The sequence below is a fragment of the Mixophyes fleayi genome, chromosome 7 (assembly GCF_038048845.1).
Source record: "Mixophyes fleayi isolate aMixFle1 chromosome 7, aMixFle1.hap1, whole genome shotgun sequence".
Lineage (NCBI taxonomy): Eukaryota > Metazoa > Chordata > Amphibia > Anura > Limnodynastidae > Mixophyes > Mixophyes fleayi.
This window is the reverse complement of record NC_134408.1, coordinates 81,775,375-81,802,798: the sequence shown is the minus strand read 5'-3', so window position 1 is coordinate 81,802,798 and position 27,424 is coordinate 81,775,375. Positions and strand designations below refer to the sequence as shown.

General features: G+C 40.3%; 1 protein-coding gene across 2 annotated transcripts in view; it reads left to right on the top strand.

Annotated features, from left to right (window-relative positions):
• The window catches only part of HIBCH (3-hydroxyisobutyryl-CoA hydrolase), a 326,855-nt gene that overhangs the window by 138,602 nt on the left and 160,829 nt on the right, over nucleotides 1-27,424 (top strand). For both annotated transcript variants that reach the window (XM_075180042.1, XM_075180041.1), the window contains exon 7: nucleotides 26,953-27,031. In XM_075180042.1, coding sequence (XP_075036143.1) covers nucleotides 26,953-27,031 — 79 coding nt within the window. The remainder of the gene's footprint in view (nucleotides 1-26,952; nucleotides 27,032-27,424) is intronic.

Here is a 27,424-nt window from a genome sequence, read left to right as displayed (position 1 = left end):
CACAATAGTGCCCCTAGTTCATATTATGCCTCAAAACTGTGCCCTCCAGTTTTATGCCACATAGTTGTGCCCCCGGTTCATATTATTCTTCAGAGTTGTGCCCCCAATTCATGTTATCCCTCATAGTTGTTGTGCCCCAATTTAATATCATGCCTCATAGTTGTGCGCCCATTTCATATTGTGCATGTGCAGCAGCTCCATTTCGGCCATCTTCGGCTTCTGTAGTCAAACAGCAGCAGAGCTCCGGGGTGCCAGATAGAAGTGGTGCGCCTGCCATGTCTGGCACTTGTTCTGGGGGTTGCCAACCTCTGCTTTATGGTATCATATCAGATGATATCTTTTTTTTCATTTGCCTTTTATGCTTTCTATGTAGCTTTGTATCCACTTGGCTAATTTTGTGTCTTCAGCTGCAGCTCATAGTTCATCAAAATGTGATAGTCTGCATAAAATTTAAAAATATATGAGGCAACGGCTACCTTTTATTCTCTTTGAGTCACACCAAACAATATGCATTCCACCCTGGAATGTTAAAGCCGGAAGTACACAAACATGTTTTTACTGTGACAACCAAACTCAGATATTTTTAGGTGAGTCTATATATAAGATCTCGTTAATAAACACGTGAGATCCGACATTTTTTCAGAGGCAAGAAAAGGTTAAAAGACTGTTTTCAATTCTCCCCATCACTCACTCCCATCAGGACAAGACCTTTTCCACATTTATTCTGTCTCCAAAAGACCAATTTGCCTGGTTAATTGGGGACATATAGATTAACTATTGTCATGTCTTGATACCCACTTTTCAAATTATTTTAATGTGATCAATTTCCATTGGTACCAAATTGGTAACTCAGTTGTGTTTGGAATTTCAGGATCGGTTAGAATCATGTCTGTTTTCAGTTTAGGAGCTGTGGAATGAACTGAGTATTTCAGTGTGATAGTAAGCCTTTTTCATTCATAGTTTATGCATTTATTGTCATTTTTGAGGTAAACATCTCATGTGACCAGCTTATTTTTAATAGAATGCAACAGTAAAAATAAAGGGTAGCCAATATAAAATTTAATCCACAGGAAATGTAACAGAGCACCCGAACATGTGGTGTCAACTATTGGATCCCTGTTTTGTGTACTAGAGTCCACATTACCCCTGGCAATCCGTATGACAGATATGGGATCCAAACCTATGCCATTTCATAGTGGCGCTTGCACTACCATGATTTCAGGGCAGCCCACAACAATATGCTCCCCCACCCCCATTTCCAGTTGCCAACCCTTAGGTTACTTGATGCTGGGCTACTTGCTTTTAAAATATGGGGGCCAAATGTTAATGTTTGGGCCCTCTCTACTAATTACAACCAACCACAGCACTGAAAAGTGAAGGTGACTAGGAAAATAACTTGGTCCCCCAATAGTTGGCAACCATACCCCCTCTGTAGTGTCCCTCTGTAACATATATGGATTCCACAGACCTCCGTGCCCACTAACAGCTTGATGCTATGATTTCGAGAAATCCCACAACACTGTATCCCCCAACCAAAGTGGTTACTCATAAGCTTTAGCCTAATAAAAGTAACAAGTACTTTGACAATTTACTTCTGGTCTCATTCTTTTGATAGACTAGGGCAAACAAAAGAAGGTGGCTTACCTCATTTTTACAACCAACTTTTCATAGCCACCCTATTCTTTTGGTGGCTAGGTATGAGGATATGTGTGTAGATTTCAATCACTCAGCCTCCCTCGCAGGTAGATACACCTTTATTTTATTGAAACACATGATTTACATGTCAACACAGCAGTGGCAGGAGCTTATCAGACAAATAACTGCTCAATAGAACACTGTACTGGATAGAACACTTGTTCTGCTAACTGCCCAGCTACACATGTTCACATAGCTCTCATGGCATTTTCTTACTCCCCAATAATACCCACTAAACTATATACATTAAAATCTGGCACAATGTCAACACTTTTGTCAATTGGGCACGACAGTAACAATTAAACACTGAACATTGTAACGCTTATATTCTAAACAATACACAGTGTGGATGGGAGTAGCAATTGCCCAGCAAAGTAGCCTTTATTGTGTGTTCTAGGCAATTTGCTTTCCTCACACTAGGATAAAAGAAGGAACATCTAAGAGATGTCAACTTTGCCACCTCTTTAGGTCCCCTGTGTATTGGGCAAGAGGTCTACAGGACCCTTGTCCAATACACAACTAACCACAGAAAATACAAATGTGCTCACCCTTCAAGAGGGGTTCTTGTTTTAAGCACATTTTTTCTCCTTCCACTAAGAGTTTACACATTATAACCACAATTTTACATTAATATATAAATGAAAAGCATGTGTATTACAGCAATAACTAACATGCCTGAAGCAACGGCTGTGATTTCCAGCTTTCTGTCAAGTTCATTTCCTTGTGACAAGCACAATTCATTCAAATCAGTTAGTACTTAGGGCCTTATATGGAGTTGGGCGCAAGTCCATTTGCGTAGCATAAAATATGATTTTTATTACTGCGCACAAAAAAGACTATGTAGAGTCAGTTGCATCTTGCATATAGGACTCCTTACACTTATAAAGGTGGATCAGGCAAGCCAAGTGGAGTGCAAGCAGTTGCCAAGTAAGGGCATGTTCAAGTTAATGTGACCGATGTCAACCTAGAAGCAGATACTCCTGTCAAGAAACGTATTTGTTGTGGGTGGACTGCTGGTGTAAGATACCAACTGATAATCATGATGATCGGCTGACGTTTCTGATTAGCTGAAATCATGATCAAGCAATTTGTCAATATCTAACAAAGTGTTACCTATGACGTCTCTCATGTTATTAAGTGGTATATCTACACAACCTTTCTAAAACTATCGTCTTGTACCATGACCAACCATAGACAGAGTAGTCCCAGTTGTGAAATATTAATGCACCACCACCAGAAGCCCATAAGGTATGTGAGAAGGCAAAGACAAAGAAAGAGTTACAAGATGGTGGACATGCCGTGTGTGCAAGAGAGACAAAATGGAGGACATGCCATGTGTGTGAGAGACAAAATGGAGGAAGCATTGGCTATGTTATAGGATTTAGCAGGGTTTAGCACTTAGATATGAACCGGCAGGAAGCCAGATCATATCCTGTAGTGATCCATCAATTTGCGCAGCCAAGTATTACCCTGCACTTATTGAGGTCCAATATTGAATTCAGGGAATCATCAGGTACAAAAAGTGGAACTTTTGTGGGGAAAGGTGTGATAATTTCAGGCATAAGAAAAGTTCCCCTTATTCTTCAAACTTCTTTACTGTCATGTTTATTACTTTAGATATGGTTTATTCTGTTCTCTGGCTAATAGTAGGCATACAGAGCAAAAAGCCTATTCATAGTGAAATGTGACTTTTTAGAAAAGTATATGAAGGGATTTATTTATTTATGGCAGTTGCATACTGGTTTCAAGAATTCTCTTGACTTTTACATCAATTCTGATTTGTGTGTTTATCAGCTGTTGTTACCTTGGTTCTCTGATGTGTGCAAACCATTACCATATCAGTGCCTCTATCACAAATGGTTCAAGGCAGTGTTTCATAATCTTGCAACCCACACATAAAGAGGATTTATATTGCACAGAACAGGTATGCAACAAGTGATATTTGAGTTGTAGGTATTTCTACAAATAAGCATGATTGTGGAATCTTTCTTAAGAGATGGAATGCAGTTGAAACTTTTGTACATATAACTCTAATAAATACATTACGATTAAAGGTTCATTCTATGTATAATTAACAGTAAGTATACATTTCTTAGCAATACACGCCCCCGCATTAAAAATATGTCTCCAAGCCCATTCATACTGCAGCAATGCTCCAGCCTCTCTAGACTACAGCAATCAATAACCCCCCCCCCACAAAATTACAGCAATTACTCTCCAAATTAAAGCAATCAGCTATACCAGCCCCACACACTCCAACAATACCACCAACCCTCTTCCCAATTGCCCCAATACCACCCCTCTACCCATACACTGCCGAAATACTACACCTTTGCCCACACACAAAAAATATAAATCATTTATTTAAAAACACTGAAAGTGGAAAAAATAAACACATGAGGTGGTCACTAATGCCTTAATGCCTATGCCTTGATTACGTTGTATGTAAGAAACTTTTCTTACTTGTGGTGCCACTCTGTCCCCTATGTGTCAGACATTTTTTACAATGTCTGACACATAGTTTGCTTTAATAATAGGCTATGTGTTAAAGACACCAGGCAGTTGACAGGATTCCATTTCTATTTATGGGAAAAAGGTGTAAAAATATACAATTAGGCAAATGACAAAGTACCAAATAGCACACGTCTCCTTCTGGCAACATGAAGTGAATAATAGACAATACCTTTAACTTTCAAAAGAGGCAGAACGAGGGCTAACACCCCATAACAGTACTACCACATTAACATACGAACTGTTGCGGCTCAACAGTTAGTGTGCCTGAAATATAAAACATGAAAATAGCAAAATAACATTTACAAGCCAAACACGCATAGCCCCGACCGTGACCAACTAAGAGCCACACTATACAGGGTAGTCTTTATAGCGTAGTCCGTTCTCTCCACATCTCTGCAACTCCAATTTCAGACATTTGGAGCTGGAGGGGCTATCAAGCAGCCGGACATAAATCTGATGCCGAAAATGAATAGTATGCCTCTTATGGAGCTCCCTTCGACCAATCACCTCTCACTCTCGATTTAGGGGCGAGGGACGTCTCACGCACTGGAATGTGCCAAGCTTTCAGAAGAGCAATGCCATCTGCCACCGATGCAATCACATGGGAACCATTTTGACGACGAACAAGCAGCTTTACCGGAAAGCCCCAACGGTACTGGATATCTTGTTCCCGTAAGGCACTTGTTACCACTTGAAATGATCTGCGTTTAGCTATGGTGACAGCCGAGATGTCAGCGAAAAATTGCAGTTCTTCAAGAATTGTCGAGTTTTCATCCAGCCTAGCTGCCTGTAGTAAGCGCTTTTTAACATGAAAGAAATGAACCCTAAGGAGGGTATCCCGAGGGAGGGTATCTGGACCAAACCTCAGCCTTGGGAGGCGATGAATGTGATCAATAGTTAAATCGAGATCAGACGCTGCGGGTAAAAGCTGGTGGAATAGCGTAGTAGGAAAAGGCAAGAGCTCAGAGGGGGAGACTGTCTCAGGAATCCCTCTAATCTTAATATTGTTTTGTCTCGACCGGTCTTCCATGTCCGCCGCTTCATCTTGGGAGGTGTTAAATTCCGCTCTCAATTTTTCGTGTTCTGTAATTAGCTCATTATGGGAGGCTACCACTTCCTCCAATTTATCTTCCAGATGGCCCGTTCGTCCTCCCAGTTTGGTGACTTCGCGTTGAATATCTATAATGGATGTGTCACGGGCACTAGGAGTCTTTGCCCAGGATATCACCAGATGATGTACTTACCAGAGTAATATAGCTGGTACTATGGTTCTCTGGTAGCAGGGTGACAACGGAACAGGAGAATCAGCAGATGGTGAGAGAATGCTCAAGGAAAGTTTATGACTAGCAGCAACTGGTAATGAGTAGATGTATGTACACGAGGAACCAGGTAGACAAGTAAACGTGAGGAGAGTCAGTGGTCTGCGTACAGCAAGTTGTACCACTGCTATAGTGAGGAGGAATGTCCAGGAGTAGTGAGGAGGTAGTGAGAGTCAGTGGTCTGCGTATTGCAAGTTGTACCGCTGTCTATAGTGAAGGAATGGATTCCAGTTGCAAGTAGGTAACAGAGAAGTCAGTGGTCTGCGTATAGCAAGTTGTACCACTGCTTATGTGAGAGGATACTTGAAACTGGTGTCACAGGGAAACAGGAGTCAGTGGTCTGCGTCAGCAAGTTGTACCACTGCTATATATATGTGAGGAGGGGCACGAGGAGATGAATGTAATGCAGAGGATACACGGGGCACACAGAACTTGATCCCACGTTGATATCCACAATACAATAATAACTGACAAGCGCTGCTTGAAGTATACAAAGTCACTATAGCGATCCAGGTAATAGGAAACAAAGTCAATGGTAACAATAGCTTCAGTGGATAGTAGACTCCGGAGATGAACACAACACAGTCCAGACGGATATGCAATACAATAGCAAAGTCAATGGAAAGTATGCATACCGCGGTTCAGGAGAGCATGCTGTCAGATAGACATGCAGGGATACCTGAACGGCTGAAGGCCGGCAGGAGGAGAGACCACTGCAGGATGGAAGCTGTAATCAGGTTGGTGCAGCGCACGGCAGGTAACCAGTATCAACGGAGCAATACTCAGGAAGCAGTAGTAAGTAAAACTGGAAACATGATGAACACGGGAGAGTTGAGGCTGTCTGGTATCCGGCAGCAGTAGCGGAGGCAGCGGAGAGAAGACACGCTGAACACGGGAGAGTAGAGGCGGTCTGGAATCCGGTAGTAGTAGCGAAGGCAGCGGAGAGGAGACACGCTGAACACAGAAGAGAAGAGACGGTCTGGAATCCGGCAGCAGTAGCAGATAGGAATCAGTGGAGAGCTGACACGATGAACACAGGAGAGTTGAGGCGGACTGGAGTCCGATAGTAGTAGCAGATAGGAATCAGCTGAGTGCAGGCACGATGAACACAGGAGAGTTGAAGCGGACTGGAGTCCGGTAGTAGTAGCAGATAGGAATCAGCTGAGTGCAGGCACGATGAACACAGGAGAGTTGAAGTGGTCTGGAAACCACAATTGCAGTAAACAGGAATCAGCTGGAGCTGAATACACGAGGAAACACAGGAACACCTTCAGAGGCTCATGGGGAATGAGACTCCAAGATCAGGCAACCAGGTAATGATCACAGGTGGTTTAAATAGGGAGGGTTGCCTGATCATCCAATCAATTAAAAGCAACAGGTACTGAAGGTTTAATAAGGGCTGCACATGCGCAGACCCTCAGGATGGCGGACGGCCACGGTTCCTAAACACAGGAGAAATGGCACTCACAGTCCGGTGAGTGACAGGATGACCTCATTTCTGCTAGCAATTCTGTCTTGAGTGTAGCAAGCATGGATTGCATAGCTTTAATTGTGATAAGTCCGCCCGCATCAACCTGGGAGGGAGAGGAAGGAGAGACAATGTTGGGGTTCTCTTGCGAAGCTGAAGGGGTGGCCGACACCATAGCGTTCGCCGGGTGCTTGGTTTTCCCCGGGTTAGAGGCAGAGGAAGACAGTGGCTTTAGGAATTGGCCTGGCAGCTCCGTGAGAAGTGCTTGGTTATGAGATCCAGCTAGTAAATTTCGGTGGTGAAATTTTTCCCCGAGGATCGGGAGGCCCAGTACTGGAAAGCTCTCCTGAGTTGCGGCACTGACCTGGGCCGGAAGTCCGGAGCTGCGAACCGAAAGTGGAGTGGCTGGGGACCCGCGATACTGGAGCCAGCGGCTGTGTAGGCCGCACGCCACAGATGGAACCGTCTGGACACCGGCCTCCGCCGGAGCAGGTAGGGCGATGGTGCCACTCACCCGGGGGCCGTTTAGAGATGTTGTGTGCGCGGGGTCTGAGACGGACTTGTTGGCAGTGGGCCCAACCCGGTTAGGCAGCACCCTCTGATCGATGTTCAAGAAGAGGTGCCTCTATCGCACCCAGAGGGGAATTAACGGTCTCCCCACATGCCCAGCGGCTTCCTCCACAGTTGTGGGTAGATGTACCCAGTATAGGAGCTGGATTCTCACTCCTAAAAGGGCGATTTCTGCAGAGCTCTCTCCAGACAGGACTGACCAGGATGGCGACCAAGCTCCGCCCCTCCCTCCTCCCTTTTAATTTATTCTATGCCTCCTGGAGAGAGTATATCATTCCAAGTTGACTGTTCGGTCTTGTGTAGCAGTCCATCATGTCTCAGTAATACCTAAAATATCATATTGCTCGTTCATTGCTAATAGTTCTCCCCCATTTTACCTGCAAGGCTTCCTGCATTTGCAAGCATACACTTAAGTCTATTACCCCCTTTCGATAATCCTTTTTGCTTTGATAGGACTGTTTTTCTTATGGGCCTTAACAAGGGCCTCTCCTTAACGGCTTCGCTTCCCTTCCCCCCCTCTCCACATCCTTGACTCTTGTTAAATTCCCCCTTACTTCTCTCATTTTCTATCCCATCAATACTTGCTTGTCCCCCTTCTGAATCCTAGCTTAAAATCTTTTCCAACCTTCTAACCATCCTCTTCTCTAGCACAGCAGCCCACTCCTTATTCAGGTGCAATCCATCGCGACAATAAACATGGCAACTGAACGAGAAATCAGCCCAATGCTCTAAAAATCCAAAGCCCTCCTTCCTACACTAATCTTATAGCCACGCATTAACCTCCCTAATCTCCTACTGCCTCCCTGGCTAGCGCGTGGCACAGGTAGTATTTCCTAAAATACTACCTTGGATGTCCTTGCATTACGTTTGCGACCTATGTCCCTGAAATCATTCTTTAGGACACCCCATCTTCCTCTAACTCGGTCATTGGTGCGAACATGCAACAATACCGCCGGGTCATTCCTTGCCCCACCCAACAAATCTGCCTACCCGATTTGCAATATGCGAGTCCGAGCACCCGGGAGAGAAGACATTGTTCGGCATGCACGGTTCCTGTAACAGATTTCCTTATCTACCTTCCTAATAATTGAATCTCCTACCACCACAATTTGCCTGGGTCCCTGAGTAACTTTGGTCCCCTCTGTGCTGGAGAGACCGTTCCCCTGGTTGCTAGTGGAAGCAGTCTCACCCAAATCTACAAATTCTGAACTACCTTCCACAGTATCTTCATCCAGTCAGGCAAATCTGCTGGATTGCTTAGCTCAGAACTGGCCTGCCTCTTCCTTCCACTGCTACTCCTAGTAACGGTTACCCAGCTGCCTACCTGTGCATCCTCCTCTGTCTCTGTTCCACCCTGCTCAGATAATGCATTGGGCTCTTAGAATCCAAAACCCTCCTTCCTATACCTCTCTTATACATCCATTAACCTCCCTAATCTCCCGCTGCCTCCCTAGACTACCGCGTGACACAGTATTTCTGAAAACACTACCTTGGATGACCTTGCCTTTGCAAAGTTTGCAACCCAGGTCCCTGAAATCATTCTTATCACACCACATCTTCCTTTAACTCTGTCATTGATGCCAACATGCACCAAAACCGTCAAAACATTCCGAGCCATTCCCAACAGTCTGTCCACCCTATCCGCAATATGTAGAGCACCTAGGAGACAACACTCTGTTCAGCATGCACGGTCCTGGTAACAGATTTCCCTATCTGCCTTCCTAATAAGTTGATGAAGTTAAAAAAATTAAAATTCGAAAAATATCTTACAGTGCATATGTTTGCAAATGCTTTGAAAGGGTCAGAAAGACAATTTCAAACATCCGCACATGCGAACATATCCAATGCTCTTGAAATGGAATAAAGTAATTTTATTTTGTTGCTACTCAAACGCATATGTGAAAGTTTCACCTACCTTTTTTAAGTTTACAGTATGTTGCTTTGTTTTTTTTTTGTTTTGTTTGTCACAATGACATCCCTGATCCTTGATCTTATATAGATTTGTTTAATGAGATTAGTGGTGTCAGGTGTGCTGGTAAATTATCAATTATCCCTTTAAATTGTGAGAGTGAATGCCTTATATGGTCATCACTGTGACCTGTCACACCTGAATAGGAGAGGGTGCAAACCTTATGTCTAAAGAGGAGCGTACTTCAGAGTATGGCAGAATTTGATTGTCCGCATCTTTGTGGGAACACTCTTACTGTACCATGGCTGTTTCAGTCCGACCCTACGCGCCACAATTACCCCCTTCAAGTCGTAGACAATTGTAAGTGTCATTTGTGTTCAGATATGAATTGCATGCATTTGCTGGCATAAAGTCTGTTTCTGATCATGCGCAAAGCAATTTCACGCAAATAAACCGCATGGAATAGAACTTATGTTTGAATATGAATCAGACTCCTAGAGCCTTAAAAAAAAGTCAGGATTACAAGCAATGGAATCAGATGAAAATACACAAAAAACTATGGCAAAATTTGGAAAGGGGCCTAGAAATGCACATGCTGAGTGAAGTGCTGTTTCGGCTTCACTGTGACATAGTAGTAGCTGAAGGCTGGAGCTATAACTCTTTCTCATGGGACTACCATGGTTGCATGGAGTGTGGGTACGATATCCTACTCATCTCTGGGCCCTTTAACTGCAGCATTCCCTGCATCGGCTGTAGTTCTGCCACTCTATGTAAGGCCTTATACCCACTGATCTCAATTTGACATGTTTTACTAGCTAATATGATGCATGAAACTGGTTTGAAACTGAAAATCATTGTTGCCAATGCCCCCTTACCCACTTATGATGTCAATTGTGCTGGGAAACGTTGCAACAGCCTTTTAGTTTTACGAGCTTTTCCTGTTCCATTTAGTCTTTAGTGACCTCAACATCATATTAGTTCATTTACAAGGTGTCACAGAAATTGCTGTGCCACACAATCAACAAATTATAAACAAAAATATATACATATATAAGGGCAAGAGAGATATTAGAATAAGTAAATATCAATACAAGAAGAGACAGTAGAGAAAGCAACTATATTAGAAGACACAACAACGGAAACGTTGCAAAGAGGACGAGGAGTCAAGCATTAGAAGCGGCCAAACTCGTGAGAGTTAACACTCAAGATGGGTGGGGAAGTAAACAGATGATTATGGTAGGGAAGCCAGAAGAAGTAGTAGGTGGCGTGAGAAGAGGGAGTTGTTTGGAAAAATAAAGATAATAGGTGTAGGAAAAGTAGTGCAAATGACAGGTGGAGTGTGAGGGGGGAACAGTCTGAAAACACTAGTGTGTTTTGAGGGAATGCTTGAAAGATTTGAGGTTGGGGGTATGTCTGGTCAGACAGGGCATGGAGTTACAAAGGTGAGACACAGCTTGGGCGAAGTCCTGAACGCAGAAGTTGGATTTGGTTAAGGAGAAGAGAATGTCATTGCCAGAATGTAGTGATGAAGTAGTGAAGTATTTCTTGATAAGTACGGAGATGTATGAGGAAAGACGTTAAAAAAGGCTTTATAAGTAAGTATAAGTGACTTGATTTTTACTGGAGGGAGTGAGGAGCCAATAGAGGGCTTTGCAGAGAGGAATAGTTAATTGTGATGCTGCATTCACTACAGAGTTCAGGGGGTAACTACCTAATGCATGAACTCTAAAGATCTGATTTACAGTTGTAGCATATATCGCCAGAATATTCCATAGCGTTTTACAATTTGGAACAATTACAGACAGACAGAGAAGTAAGAGGGGCCTGCTCCTAAGTGTACAATCTATAGGACAGTGGGAGTTTCATACTTGAAGTTAAGTGCTTCAAATTCCATATTGGTCCAGTCAGATTGTAGCTGTCTTGTGTGACATGTGTAAAGTGATGGTAATAGGGTACCCTAGGGAGCTTAAGAGGGTGGTTGAGGAATTGTATAAGCTTGCCTGAAAAGATGGGGTTTTAGAAAACTCTTGAAGGTTTGAAGTCTAGAGGAAAGTCTTGTTGTGCAGGGAAGGACTTCCACAAAGTGAGTTTATCCCGAAAAAATCCTGTAATCGAGAATGGATGCAAGTAATAAGTGTGAATGAGAGACATAGATATTGTGCAGAATTGATGTGTCAAGTTGGGAGATAATTTGAGACAAGTGAAGAGACGTGTTGGTGCAGTTTGGTTGCTGGGCTTGTATGTTTTTAGAGGTATTTTATATTGGATTCAGTAAAAATCAAGCAAAGTAGAGTTAGAGGCTGACAGAGCAGCTCATCAATGTCAGAACAGTTTGCAAGGAAAATCAGTCTAGTCAAAGTAGATTGCAGGGATGAGAGTTTGATTTAGGAAACTCCAGTAAGGATGGTATTGCAATAGTTGATGCGGGAGATGATGAGTGCATGAATTAAAGTTTTTGCAGTGATTGTGTGAGAAATGTGGGTATTCTGGAACTGCCGCTCACTGGATGGTAATGGTTTTGAGCTTCGTTCTCTGTAAACTCTAGAGACTGTTGTTTGTACAAAAAACCCAAGAGATAGCAGTTTCAGAGGTACTGAAACGACCCATATGGCACCAACAATCATTCCACAGTAAAAGTCACTTAGATCACATTTCTTCTCTATTCTGGTATATATATATATCATCATAATCAACATTTATATGTCGCCAGCAGATTCCGTAGTGCTTTAAAATAGGGAACAAACAGTAATAAATCAATACTGGTTAATACATACACAGAGAGAGGTCAGAGGGCCCTGCTCGCAAGCTTACAATCTATGGGACTATGGGAGTTTGATACACAAGGGTAAGTGCTCCATCATATTGCATATTGGTCCAGCTAGAATGCAGACGTAAAAATTATTTAGTGGGCTGTATAATCAGTTACACAACAATGTTGGTCAGAGGTTTTTCACCTTGTGTTAGCTGTGTAAAGGGTGGTAATATGGTAACCTAGGGAGATTAAGAAGGTAGTTGAGGGATATTATAAACCTGTCTGAAGAGATGGGTTTTCAGAAAACGTTTGAAGACTAGAGGAACATCTTATTGTGCGAGGGAGGGGATTCCACAAAGTGGGTGCAGCACGAAAAAAGTCATGTTACCGGGAATGGAAGGAGTAGAAGAGAGACGCAGAACGGAGGTGTCGAGTTAGGAGATATTTTGAGACAAGTGAGGAGATGTATGTTGGTGCAGTTTTCTTGTATATTAGTAGAAGAATTTTATATTGGATTAATTGAAATACAGGTAACCAATGCAGAGACTGACAGAGTGGTTCAGCAGAGGAAGGACAATTTGCAAGATAAATCAGTCTAGCTGCTGCATCTAATATAAATTGTAGGGGTTCAAGTCTGATTTTGGGAAGACCAGTAAGGGAATTGCAATAGTCGATGCGTGAGATGATGAGTGCATGAATTTAAAGTTTTTGCAGTGTCCTGTGTGAGATATGTGCATTTTTTGGAAACATTTTTTTTTATGTATGCTGCATGATGTAAATATAGAGTTGATGTGGGGAACAAAGGATAGTTGCGAGTCAAGGATTACACCTAGGCAGCGAGCTTGTGGAGTGGGATTTATGGTCGTGTTATCAACAGGAATAGAAGTTTCAGGCAAGATGCTTTTGTTGGTGGGTGGGAATATTATTCTGTTCTTAAAAGATTGAGTTTGAGTTGGTGAGACGATATCCAAGATGAAATGACAGAAAGACAGTCAGTAACGCAAGACACAGATGGTGAGAAATTAGGAGAGGATAGATAAATTTGTGTATTATCTGCATAGAGATGATACTGAAATCCAAAGGAGTGTTTTAGTTTTGTAAGAGAAGCAGTGTAGATAGAGAATAGCAGAGGACCTAGGACTGAGTCCTGTGGTACTCCAACTGATAATGGAAGCTCAGTGGTGGTGGATCCAGAGAAATTTACATTGATAGACCGATTAGCTAGATAGAATTAGAATCAGGATAGGATAGTGTCTTGAAGACCTAGGGATTGTAGCGTTTGTATGAGGAGAGAGTGGTCAACATTGTCAAATGCAGCAGAGAGATCCAGGAGAATTAGAAGAGAGTAATGGCCTTTAGTTTTAGCTGTGATCAAATCATTGAGAACCTTGGTCAAGGCAGTCTCTGTGGAGCGTTGAGAGTGAATGCCTGACTGAAGAGGATCCAGTAGGTTGTTTGCAGAAGAAAAGCATGTGATATAGATACATACAATAGACAGTGTTTTTATATATATTTATACTTAAATTCAAATTTAATTTTTTTATTCAATTTCTTAATTTTATTAAGTTTTCAGCACCCTGTATGTACTTTGTTGAATGTTAAAAACCTGAAAATGAGCATAACCTGAAAATGAGCATTTTTCATGTATGTTTCTGTTAAAGCACTTTATAAATCCCCTATGGTGGCTCGAATTACTTCTAAAATATAGTAAAATGGAGATGATAGACAATACTCCACTTCTGCTTCGGGCCCCTTTCATGTAGGGGCTCAAGTGGCATGTATACGTTACAGAGGGAGTGGGTGCAAGTAGAGGGTGTTCTTTCTCCTCTCCCACCCACTCGCCCCTGGCTTTATCTGATCTCCCCACCCACGAGGATTAGTGGGTTCGCCCCCACGGCGTTTTTTGACGTTCTATGTTTCTATGATGTGCATTGCAATGTTTTTTTGTTTTGTTGTGTCTTTTCTATTTTCAGAATGTGTTGATTTATATTTGTTCTAATTCTCATTGGGCAACCACCCCCCCTGTGAGGAGGTTCCCCCTGTATCCTCCCTTGTTGATACCGCTCCTTTTTTTCTGTACCCCAAATATTTAGCAAAAACATCAATAAAAATGATTGATGAAATAAAAGCACTTTATAAATAAAAATAGTCAACCATTGTATTTTTGTCTTCAAAGGTCAATAAAATAACATACCTTTACCTCTCAGGTGTCCCGATTCCATCAGGATAGTCCTGATTTTAGGGGACTTTCTGAATTAGCCAAGAGCTTGTCCCAGCATGAGGAACAGCTGGGATGTTTTTCCATTCTTCACTTTACATACATGCTGTGTGAACCAGTTAGTGTTGCACTCTTTATATAAGAGAGGATGGTATGGGGATGTAGGTGGCTGCTGGGAAGTGCAAGTTATGCCAACTATGGTGCTGGCCATGCCCACACACATCTGGCCACACCCACACCTCACTGGCCACTCCTCCAGTGGGACGGCACTTATCACAACAGGCCCTTTATAGTTTTCAGCCCCAGGCCCATGTGGCCTTTAATCTCGCCCTGGCACCAGGAGGTTGGATGAGAACCAGCAGAGGCCAATTTTCTGAAAACATAGGGGTTGTTGCGATTGTATGAGAAGAGATTGCAGCAGTGTCAATTGCAGCAGACAACCAGAAAAATTAGAACTGGGCAATGGCCCTTTATATTTAACAGTGATTAAATCATTGACAAAGCTAGTCAGTACAGTCTCTGTGAAGCGTTGGTAACGAAAACCTTGTACATATAATTTTCATACCAGTGATCAAAGTAGAAATTTAGAAGTACTGGTATGAAACTTCCACTTTGAAAAGAACGGCCAGAGGCCGCCTACGTCCCCCTTAAGGTCTAGGGCTTTTGATAGAGTGAAATTAATTTTAGATGTATTTTAACATTAGATAGTATAAAATGAAACATTAAATGAGGTAGAGAGAGGTGGGTGTGTCAAATTACCTTTCCTCTGTCTCTCATATCTCCATATTATAATAAAACTATACAAATTATTTCCCTTATATATTATATGTTTATCTTTCCCTTATATATTTCCTTTCTCTTTTCCTATGTGCCCCTATGTTCATTGCAAGTATTCCCCTCTCCCCTGCTCTCCCGTTTGCCACACATCCTGCTTGTCTCGCTTTATCCTCTCTATCCCTATTTCTGCTCCTATCATTCCCTTTCACTAGTTAATTCATCCTTTTGCGCCTCAATCATCACACTACAGCCACACTTCTTCACGCTGTGCCTCCTCCATTACAGTACACTGTGCCTCCCCATTCATCTCATTGTGTCCCCTCCATATCACACTGTGCCCTTATTTATCACACTGTGCCCCCACCATATATGTGTGTGTGTGTGTGTGTGTGTTGCCATGGGCTAAGTGAGAGGGACAGAGGATAAGATGGTGCAGGGGATTAAGTGAGAGGGACAGAGGAGAAGATAATGCAGGGGGATATGTGAGAGTGACAAGGAAGAAGATGTTGCAGGGGGTTAAGTGAGGGACAGAGGACAAGATGGTGCAGGGGCATAGGTAAAAGAAAGTGTAAAGGGAGAGACAGCTTAAGAATGGGAACATCAGGGATGCAGCCACTATAAAACACCAGTAGTAATAAAGGATGGAAATGCACAGAGGACAAGTGTTTAAAACAAATAAATTCAAGCCTTCATACTCCATTCACTTATATTTTCCATACCCCCAGTTCTAAATTTCCACTTCGATCACTGATGAAAATTGTTTATTCTGGATATCTGCGCCTCTTTTAAAGATCTGTATGTGCTTTTAGCCGTGACTAAGAAATGCACAGATTAGCTTGCTAAAGTTAACAGCCTTTTACATCCAATCTGTCCTGTAATATATCACATTTTTGGAAATTATGCCTGTTTAATGTTGTTTTTATTTACTTATTTCTTTCCGTGCTGACTGGTGGGGGGCACCACAATTCTAAATAGGTTACAACATGTTGTTTTTTGTTTTCTTTGAGCAGGTGACAGTCATTGTTTATATTATCGCTCATTCAACCTAAAGAATGAAACAACCCGTGGAATCATTGGCTCTAACAAAAGTTTAGAAGTGTACCCTTTATGTCGTAACTACAATAATGCTGTGAAAAATAGCTATATTATTGTTCTAGAAATATGTGTGAGACAGAATATTTTTCTGTGTTTCAGCAAAATAGTCGTAGTTGGGACTTTTAAATATAGGTAATGTACATAACGGGGACTATAATTTTGGGATGGTAACACATTGTTTTTAGAATACTGCAGCGGGTGCTGTGGCGCTGTCACAGGGGTGCCGCTGCCAGGGGACAAAAAACAACTTATCAATCTGGCGGTGCCCGGAATCCAGCATCCTCCTCCCTCCTCGCTTCTCACTGAATGTCGGGCGTGACGTCATCACGCCCGACATATTCAGTGATAAGCGGCAGGAGAGAGGAGGATGCTGGGTCTCGGGCGCTGCCGCATTGCTAGGAAGATAGAAGAGAAAACAGAAGAAATAGAAGGAAGAAGGCCAAGTATGGTAAGTAAAGAAACAGAGGGGAAGGTGAAAGGAAACAGCAATGGAGGGGCAAAAGAATGAAGGAGGGGGCCGAGTAAGGATTAAGAGGGGCAGATAGTGTGTGTGGATGAAGAGGGGCAGACAGTGTGTGTGGATGAGGAGGGGGCACACGGTGTGTGTGGATGAAGAGGGGCACACGGTGTGTTTGGATGAAGAGGGGCGCACGGTGTGTGTGGATGAAGAGGGGGCAGACAGTGTGTGGATAAAGAGGGGCAGACAGTGTGTATGGATGAAGAGGGGCAGACAGTGTGTGGATGAAGGGGCACAGTGTGATGATTTTTGTACATGTTGTTTTATTGTTCTTTCTTAAACCAATCTGTAGAAATACGTATTACAATTCTATCAAAAGAAGGAAATTACTCTTCCCTGTGCCCCAGCTACCATCTCTTCTCACTGCTTGATATTGATATAAAGCTATTCGCCAAACCCATAGGAAATAGCTTGAAACTTCTTTTACCTTTTTTTTTTTTTACTGTCTTTTAGGCTGATACATAGTCACCAAGTTGGGTTTATGTCAGGCCACGAGGACTGAGACAACACAATGAAAGCGCTAGATTTTATCCATCATGTTTTAAAATCTGACTCCTCCTTCATCCTCCTGTAAACCGATGCTAAACAAGTCTTTGACAGAATAGTTTGAGGATTTATGTCTAGGTTGCTGAGACATATGGGCATGGGCCCGAACTGCACCCGTTGTATACTTTCATTATACAACTTCCCTCAGCTAGAATTAAGATTAACAGATCTTTATCTACCCCATTTAACATCAGGAATGGCACCCAGCTAATCTTTGTTCTCTGCCTGGAGATACTCACATGTTCAATTCGTTTGAACCTGGATATAACAAGTTTTAAGATGTGTTGCAAAGAGTGTAAGCTGGCACTGTTTGTGGATAATTTACTAGGGACACTTACAAATTAAGTTGTGTCATTCCCCAATCTAGTTATCATACTTTATGAATTTGGCAAATTATCTACTTTTAAGGTAAGTTATGAAAAATTGGTTGCATATAACCTTACGACCCTACTCCGAGTGGTAGAGTGCCTAAAATATGCATTCCACGTCGCACCACTCTCACCTAAAATATTTCGGAGTCTGCATCACAAAAGATCTCACTACACTTTTTACCACAAATTTCTTGCTAATGTGCGTAAAGATTTAATGGTTTCAAATCTAAGAACTTCACTTGCATGGGGAGATTTAGTATACTTAAAATTAATCACCTAAAATATGCGTCCCTTTGAAAATATTTGAACTAAATGGAACCTCGCCCAGAGTGACAAATTGAAATACTTACAGGTGCACTATTTTCTTAACACAAAAGGTATGCTTAGAGAGCTATGTAATAAATTATGTTACATAGTATCACTTAACCTTTAAGACATCATTAAACCTGTAGATTCTAAGGAGAGGTGCATCCCCACACAAACACACACATATATATATATATATATATATATATATATATATATATATATATATATACATTTATATATATACATTTATATATCTCTTTGATAAATTTTGTTGATTCATTTTGTAGCACTTGATATATCTGCACGGGATATATTATACATATTTGATATATATGAGAGTATATTTGAAATTACTGCAATGATATATAATCAATGGTGGCCTTTAGTATTAGTAACAATCTTGTTAAAAGATAAAAAAAAATGGCAGGGTAATGCTGACGCTGAATTTTTTCTGGATGTTGCTGATCCCAATGGTTTCGTTAAAGGGTGGTCCCAATTGCTATATGAATTAAAGAATCTCATGTTTAAACAGACCAAGACATTTTGGAACAAAACCATGTTCAACAACTATTTAAAACAGCAGATGGTTCCAAGAGAGCTGAGACCCAAGTTGTATCCGACATTTGATTTAGCCAATGAGGAATTGAAGAAAAATGGGAAGAAGCGCTTACCGAGTGTTCAAATGAACTTATGAACATTCTTATTGAACATGATAATTAGCTGTTTGTTACATATTCCCAGGCAATAACATCACTAGGAGAGAAATTAAAATATGAGAGTCTGGAACACTTCCAAAAATTGTATGACTAATTCAGGCAAGATTTAGATCATTTTGAAAGAATGGTCATTGACAAAAAGCATAATAAATTTTCTAGAGATAAAAATGATTATACTAATAACAGAGTGTTTAGATGGGACATACATAAAGAGAAAAGATTGGTATCAGGATATAGTACTCTGGAAATAGAATAGTCAGAAGGTGAAACCCCAGATCACTCCCCTATCTCCCAGGGAAATTGATCAACTGGACATTATTTTTTAGGTTTAAATCTAAAATGCAGGGATGGGTGGGGCTTAAACCCTAGAAGATACGTAAGGGAGGCAAGGGATACAAAAATAAGAAAAAGCAATGGAGGAACAAGAATTCCCAGCACAACAGCAACCAATACGAAGGAACAACTGAAGGGTGCACTATTACATGACATTGTGAGGGTTATAAATTTATCTGATATACCCCTCAGTTCTTTCCAAATTTCACTTCTCAGCAAGGGTTTATCCTTCTCGCCCACTCAGCATATGAATAGATTTGAGTGGGAGTAAGACCTGATGCTGTTTTCAAGGAAACTCCTACTTAAAAAGTTTTTCATGAATAAACAAAGGGAACATGCGACTAATGTTAATACTTACCTAAATTCTAGTATTCTACAATTTGATTCTGCAGAAGAACTACAAGCAGATTTTGGAGGAATTAGATGAATCAGATAGTCCCGATTATTTTGATATGGACTTATCTGACATCTTACCAGTGTTAAAAAAAAAAAAAAAAGATCTACTTTTTGTCCAGTTGTCGCCATATCTCCTCAGGTAAAAACATGTAGGGATTTGGTATCCAAAGATTTGGACCTTTTATACCAACACTCTAGAATTAATTACAAGAAAAATAATTTGACCAAAGAGGAGTTTGAGGCATTGAATGAAATCGAAATTTGGGATGACATCATTGTGAAAACGCCTGATAAGGACGGGAATGTGGTATTGTGGCAGCGTGAGAAATATTTACACAAAATTTACCGTCCGTTTAACAATGGTGATTGTTATAAACTACTTATTTTTAATCCGATCTTATCACGATCTGACTTTCTTCAGGTCAGCAATCGAAAAATAGCAATATTTTACATCTTACCCAAAGTTCATAAGGAAGAAAATAACCCACCAGGTAGACCAATAGTCTCCGGGATGGGGAGTCTTATCGAAAATGCAAGTAAATTTGTGGATAGACACCTTCGCCACTATGTTACCAGTCTTGACTCATTTGGTAAGGATACATCAGATGTATTAGCAAAACTTAATAATATAACTGAGTAAAACTGCTAAACTGGCTTCATTTCATGTTGAATCCCTTTATTTTATCATTATACGTAAGCAAGGCCTATGGGCAGTGACATATTTTCTTTATATGGGACAGAGGACAATCTGAGTGACTTCGTCATGACATTATTGAAATTTGTGTTATCAAAGAATTATTTTGTCTTTGAAGAGAAATTCTTATTGCAAATTAGAGGGACTGCAATGGGGAGCACTTGTGCGCTCACATATGCTAACCTCTTTCTAGGATGGTGGGAGAGGGAGAGAGTATTTACAGATGCAAATAATCCATATACCAGCCACATAAGTATGTGGTTTAGATATATCGATGAGGTACTAATTCTATGGGATGGGGAAGACACACATTTTCAGGAATTTATTGAAGTTCTCAATACAAATTATATAAATTTAAAATTAACCTCAGAGGTCCATCAAGACGGGATTAACTTCTTTGACTTGACGATTTCCAAGACATCTGAGGACAAACTTATTGCAGATATTTATCGCAAAAAATACAGCTACTAACAGCCTGTTGCACTCTACCAGTTCACATTTCCCAGTGGTTATTAGGGAAATACCTAAAGGAGAGCTTTAAAGGACGAGGTGTAATTACTCGGATGACAATATTTATGTTCAGAGAACAGATGAACTTAAACACAGGTTAATAAGTAGAGGTTACAGTAAGAGTATTATTCATAAAGCGGAGAAATCTGAAAATTAAAGACAGAGAGAAACCCTTATTTACCCACTTCCAAAGATAAACAATATAGACACAAATGTATGTATGATAGGAACTTTCTGTTCCGAATGGCAACAAGTAACACATATCTTCTAAAAAAAAATGGGATGTTTTGAGGTCTGATGAGTATCTTGAGAAGGTACTGGGAAATAGGATTTCCATGACATGGCGCAGGTCAAAGTATTTAAAGGACCCTATTGTACATAGCACATTGGGACCAAAAAGAAAGAACCCCCACAGCAGACCGATGGGTTTCTATAAGTGTGGCACATGTCGGGCATGTCAGTTTATGGTCCAGACCAAAGAGTATAAGGATCGTTATTCGAGAATTTGGAAAGTGAAGGGATTTTTAAACTGTAATTCCCCAAATGTGATCTATTACCTGGTTTGCCCTTGCAATTTATTTTACATCGGCATGACGAGCAGACCAATGAAGAAAATAATCTTGGAACATGTGGGTAACATTAAATGGGCTAAAAGGGATAACGACAATTTCAAGCAATTTTGGCTAGGCACTTCATGAGATGTCATAATTCTGACCCTAATTTACTCATGGCTTTTGCTATGGAACAAATTAAGATGGTTCTGAGGGGGGAGTTCCACCAAGAACTCCTAAGAAGAGAATCCAAGAGGATTTTCATTATGGACAGTCTGGCCCCACATGGTCTTAATGACTATAATAACTTCATGGTATTTCTTGATTGATCGTCACTTTCCATAATATCTGTTTAATAACTATACAATTCACATCATACTCTTTTGAAATATATGTGGAGCCTGTCCCTGGTGACTCTTTTGACTACAATAATTATATTGTATTTCCACGACTGAATGATATAGGGGTATTTATCTTTTTAGAATTGTATATTAATTTTCAACAAAGCAATTATTTTGTATAATCAACACTGTACCCTTACAATAGTTGTGTTACCTGTATGACATCTTGATCTACATCTATTAAAGTGCACCAAAGATGTCACTATGATGTGGTAACCACGTTATCAGAATATCTAATTGGGTTATGAATATAAGCTACTTTATTATTTATAAAATGTTTTATTCAATATTTGCTTCACTTGTAATATAGGTGGGTAGACAATAACCCTTTGATGTAATAATATCTATAAAGATTACACAAAAAATTCATATAGATGGCAACAGTGGCAGAAGCATGTTATGATTTCACAATGATATGAAAATTTATTGTATATTGATACTATCTGCAAGTATTGCATATTCTGCACACACAGCAAGAGTTTAGAATGTAGCATATTTTAGGGTTTGCATTTATTTAAATTTTTTCAACTTTTATAACATTACACTTTTTACATCAAAATTTTATTATATGGAAGCATAATTGACACATACAGAAAGAGATACAAAACTTGCCTAAAACATTCAAAATACAAGTATCCACCAGTGTCACTTTCTATAATAGAAATATGGTTTACAGTAAAACAAGGTAGTAATAAACAGGGAAGGGGAGGGTAAGGTTATGGACATGAAAGGGGTGTAGGGGAGGGGGAAGGAAATGGTCATCGAATGAGATGAGCTAGAAGGACCATGTTCTCCTATAGGAGGGGATGCTACCAGGTCTGTATAATCGCATTTAGGGAGTCAATAGGCCCAATGTTCTATTAGATTATGTAAGGGGGAGATTATTTGGAGGGAGAAAAAGTGTGGGACCCTAAGAATAGAGCCAGAGGGCCCAAACCTGATGGAATTTGTCTTTGTCTCGTAGTAGTGAAGTGACTTTTTCCATGTTGGCGATGAACCAGACATAAGATCTTAGAGAAGAGATGCGGGGGGAGCTCCGCACGCTTCCATAATTTAGCTATCAGACATCTGGTGGCTGCCAGAACATGTGAGGCTAGTTTCGCAGAGTGAGTATCAAGGTCCTGTACAGGATAGCAGAGCAGGAAGGACCACGGATTCTTCCCAATGAGGCATTGAAGAAGGGAGGAAAGGAGACCCGCAACCTTGTCCCAGAAGGAGGAAATGACCGGGCACGACCACCAAATATGCACAAGTGTGCCTCGGTGGCCACAATTTCTCCAGCAATCAGGAGAAGCCGACTGATACATCTTTGCAAGCCTTGCGGGTGTAAGATACCACCTATAGTAGACTTTGTAGGCATTTTCCTTAATTAGGAACTAGACTGGATATGGAACTAGAGGCTACATTCAGTCTGATGGTCTCCCAGCAGTCCTCCTCCGGGGGCGGGCCCAGGTCCCTCTCCCATTCCCTCTCATGTGTATTATAACATTACACTTTTAATGGAGATTGCTCTTTGTTAACATGATACACTAGTCACGTTCACTATAATATTCATAAATTCCACGATTAATAATTATTTTAGACCAAGTTAGGGGTCTTCTTTTGGATGTACACATTTCTTTCCTCAAATTCACTTATTACATATTTCTTTACTTAGCAGAATAGGTTTTTCACCTATTTACTTGGTAACTTATGATAGGTGAACACATATATTAAAGGTTTATTAAATAAAAGATTATATTACCTAATAATATAATTTTTTATTATGTGTTAGTTACCATATGTGACAGGATATGGGATCATTAACATTACAGTATAATAGTCATATGATGATAGTGTCCACACATGGGTGTGGCTATACTACTAATAGGTAGAGATGTTCACTGACCCCCGTGTTTTGGTTTTGGATCTGGATTAACTTCATGTATTGGTTTTGGCAAAACTGCCCTCGTGTGTTTTGGTTTTGGATCCCTTCTTTTTTTTCTAAAATCACAGAATTTGGCTCTTTTTGTTCCTACATTATTATTAACCTCAATATCATTAATTTCCAGTCATTTCTAGTCAATTTTTTGTCAAGTGACAAGAACACTGCTACCCCTCCTGTTTCTGTATGGGCAATGGCACTGGAGAATGGAGTGTGACAAGAACATTGCTACCCCTGTTTCTGTGTGAGCAATAGCGCTGGATCTCCTGTGGAGGGAGGTACTTATGGAATCTAAAACCAGTGAGATCCGACAACGCAACAATGCCGTTTTGCCTCGATTCAGATCAGAGGACGCGCAAAAGTACAGAGCCTGCTCGCAGCCTCTAAGTTCAGGTGGCTCGATTTTCAGAAAACCGATCCCGAGCATCTCTACTAATAGGGCAACATGGGGGTCTAACTGAGATAGAACATTAGGATCACTACTACACACTTATTAAGTACTGGTATTAATTGCCCTCCCCCCTTTTTCGCATGTAATTTATTATGTGATTTGTTACTGTTGGGATTGCATTGATTTAGGAATTATTGAAGATCCCTTTATTGTCACTTTCCTTATTTCACTTTGATAATGTACCGAATTTTGACTATTACCTGATGGATTATACCTTCATCAATGTATACTGTAATACTGTATTCCGTGTGCCCAAAATATGATAATTCTGCCGTGACTGGCATTCAAAATTAAGTGTTTACAGTTTTTTTCTTGTCGTGTAGTTAAAACTAGTGATGGGCGGGTTCTTCTCCATTATTGGCTGCCAGTTATGTCAATCAAATCTCACATTAGACGGTTATCCCCAAACGTTGCTAAGTTTTATGTTAAAAAAGGGGAGAACCTACCACTATAAAGGACTAATAGAAAGGCCGGATCGGGTTGCCTTGATAAAGACATTAGCGAATTGCGCGTTGGCGATACCACGCGCGCCACTCTCTCCTAATTTATTTCTAATATATGTTAGGCAGGTGCTAATTATCTGAGACAGCTCACTGGAAAAAAGCTATAGCACAGCACGGCATATCGTAGAAATTACTATTCAAAAGAGTAGTGCATGCACCAGACATGTAAAGTGGATGTCTACTAAGCAATTTCGTCTGTAATGTAGGTAGCATTGCTTCTGTTTACAAGTTGAGCTATATCAGTGGCGCACGATAGAAGGAGGCATATTACTATAGATGATCTCTTTGTGTAAAACTACTATACACGCCTCCAACCAGTAGTCCTAACTGTAACTTTTATACTTCCTTTTACTGTCAACCAGGACAACTCCGACCACGCTATCAGCTTATACCGTTACATACCGAAAGGATAGTGGTTTGGCCCATGGGAAGATACTAATTATCTCAATAGGATCTGGCAGCAGTGGTGTGCATTAGCAGTTGATAGCTGCTATTTTAACACCAATCACAATTTTGAATGCATATTTCCTTTTTAATATTTCCCTAATATAGTTTATGATTTTATTTTTAGATTTCATTTTTAATAACATCGATATGATTTTAATGCATACCAATAAAGTTTGTAAACATGTTTTATATGAATTATACTGCTGAGTGTCCCGTTAGATACATTTCTTTTCTCCTCTTTTTATGGTTATTAATGTCTCGAATATTCAAGCTTATTATAGAACATTCATATAGTTCACTTCTACTGTACTCAAAGGCATGAGAAATGGACCTCCGTTATTCACTGAATAAAGGGAAGTTGGGCAAAATATTTCAATTCTCGTTGTAATAGATTCACAGCTGTCTTGAATAGGAAGTTCCCAGGGTTGCCCATTTCCTGTTGGAGATGTTCAGTTGGGCCAGTATTCCTCTTCATATCTGGTGGGAGTATTCAAAAATTAGACCATAGTGGGATTAAATGGGAGAGGTGCCCAGAGATCCGAAGTTTTGGCTCCTAAATTTGTCTGTGTTATCTGACTTGTTCTTCAAATTAGACACTGAAACACTTGGTTTAGATAGCTAGACTTTAAAGATGCTGAACTATATAAGACACTATGCACAGAGCCCACTAACTTTGAAGGCCAGCAGGCAACGACACAGGGAGAACCAGATGGTGGTCTTAACCATTCCAGTGGGTGTTAGCGCTCAAATGATATATCTCATTTAGACTATGTTCCTTGGGAGTAGTTGCGAGTTAACATGCTCTAGGCCTAAATTTAAGATCTGCCCGATGCTGGCTAAGCTAAATCCTTTTTTTTTTTTTTTAAAGCTCAAATACAAGTCCCTTCATCCCATTCCCTCAATCCTCTCTCCCCCATCGCTTTCCTTACTCAACTTTGCCTCTCCTCCTCACCTCTCCCTCTTTTCTTTTTTCATTTCTTTTTCAACCCCTCTGACATTAGTTTAACATGTTTAACATCTTGGATTGCAGAAATGGATATTCTGATGAATTAATATTGATTATGTGATATTAAAGAGCACATTGTTTGTCTGTCCATACATTAAGTTCCCATCTCACTTCTCTTGACTACATACTGTATATTGTAATGTAAGTTGTTTTTTTTTTATGTAAAATGTTGTATTTATGGAAAGATTCAGTAAAGAAAGTTTTAATAAAAAGAGAGCACATAAATGTTTGTTTGGATGATGTTTGGGCTAGCCATACAATCAGTTGTTACCAACACAAAATTTCCAGAAACACCGAGTGCCTGATTCATTAAAGAGAGCAAAGCATATAAAAAGAGTAAATTTGCACCTTGGCAAAGCCATGTTGCATTGGAGGGGAGGTAAATTTTAAATGTGGGGACAGATTTATAGTTTGGGGTAGAGCATTTCCTAGATCACCTTTAAATTTCAGTGGAAAAATAAAGCTATCAAGTATTTGTGTGCTACATGAAAAAGCACCAGTATTTTCCTTATTTGCAAATTAATAAACTTAATTTTCACTCCTTGCATTATAACATGGCTTGTCTAGGAGCAAAAGTCTCAGTCCCTGAGATTCCAAATCCTCGTCCCAGCTGGGGTAGAATAAATGGCTTTTACTGAAGTGCTGGGAGAGAATTATCCGCTCAAAGGTAAGGGTCACTGACTCGAAAACAGTGTTTTGCTATAAAAGATTTACTATCTGTGGAGTTCATCTAGCACTTAAACTGTGGTTTATAATTTTCCAAATGGAATAGTAAAGGAAAGATTTGATTTGTATTGCTCTGAACAATCATTGGTGGTTGATGGTCAGTGTCCAAGCAGCTCACTCACTCTTATGCTGAAGACTAACTATTATTTTTATTTATTCTCTTTTATTTGTTATTTAATTTTTTTTGTGAATGGAGCCATGCTGATCTGTAATGTATTTTTTTTTTTGTTTTAGGGCGTTGGTCTTTCTGTCCATGGACATTTTAGAGTAGCATCTGAGAAGACTCTGTTTGCAATGCCAGAGACTGCAATAGGTAAGAATACAGATTTTTAAATTCATTATTTGCAAACAAAGGAATCTGGTATTTGATAGCTTTGAGTTTTACTACTACATATTAATATAAAATATATTCCACATAGATGTAAATGAGTCTTTCTATTAAATGTAATAGTATGCTTCCGTTGCTGCAATATTTTCTTTACTTCAAAAGCTAATAAGTTCTTATTTTTAAGAGTAATACACTCTAAAAAAAAAAGGTGAGAATTAAAATGTATTGCTCCTTGTTTTCCTTCAAAAAATTCCCACTCCTTAATTTACCTTACAGACGATTAGTAGCTTCTGTTAACCAGACAGTGACTTTTCTGTGCCTTCTCCACCCTCTGTGCCATTCACACATTACAGTGGTGAGTGGAGGGTTGGCAGAAAA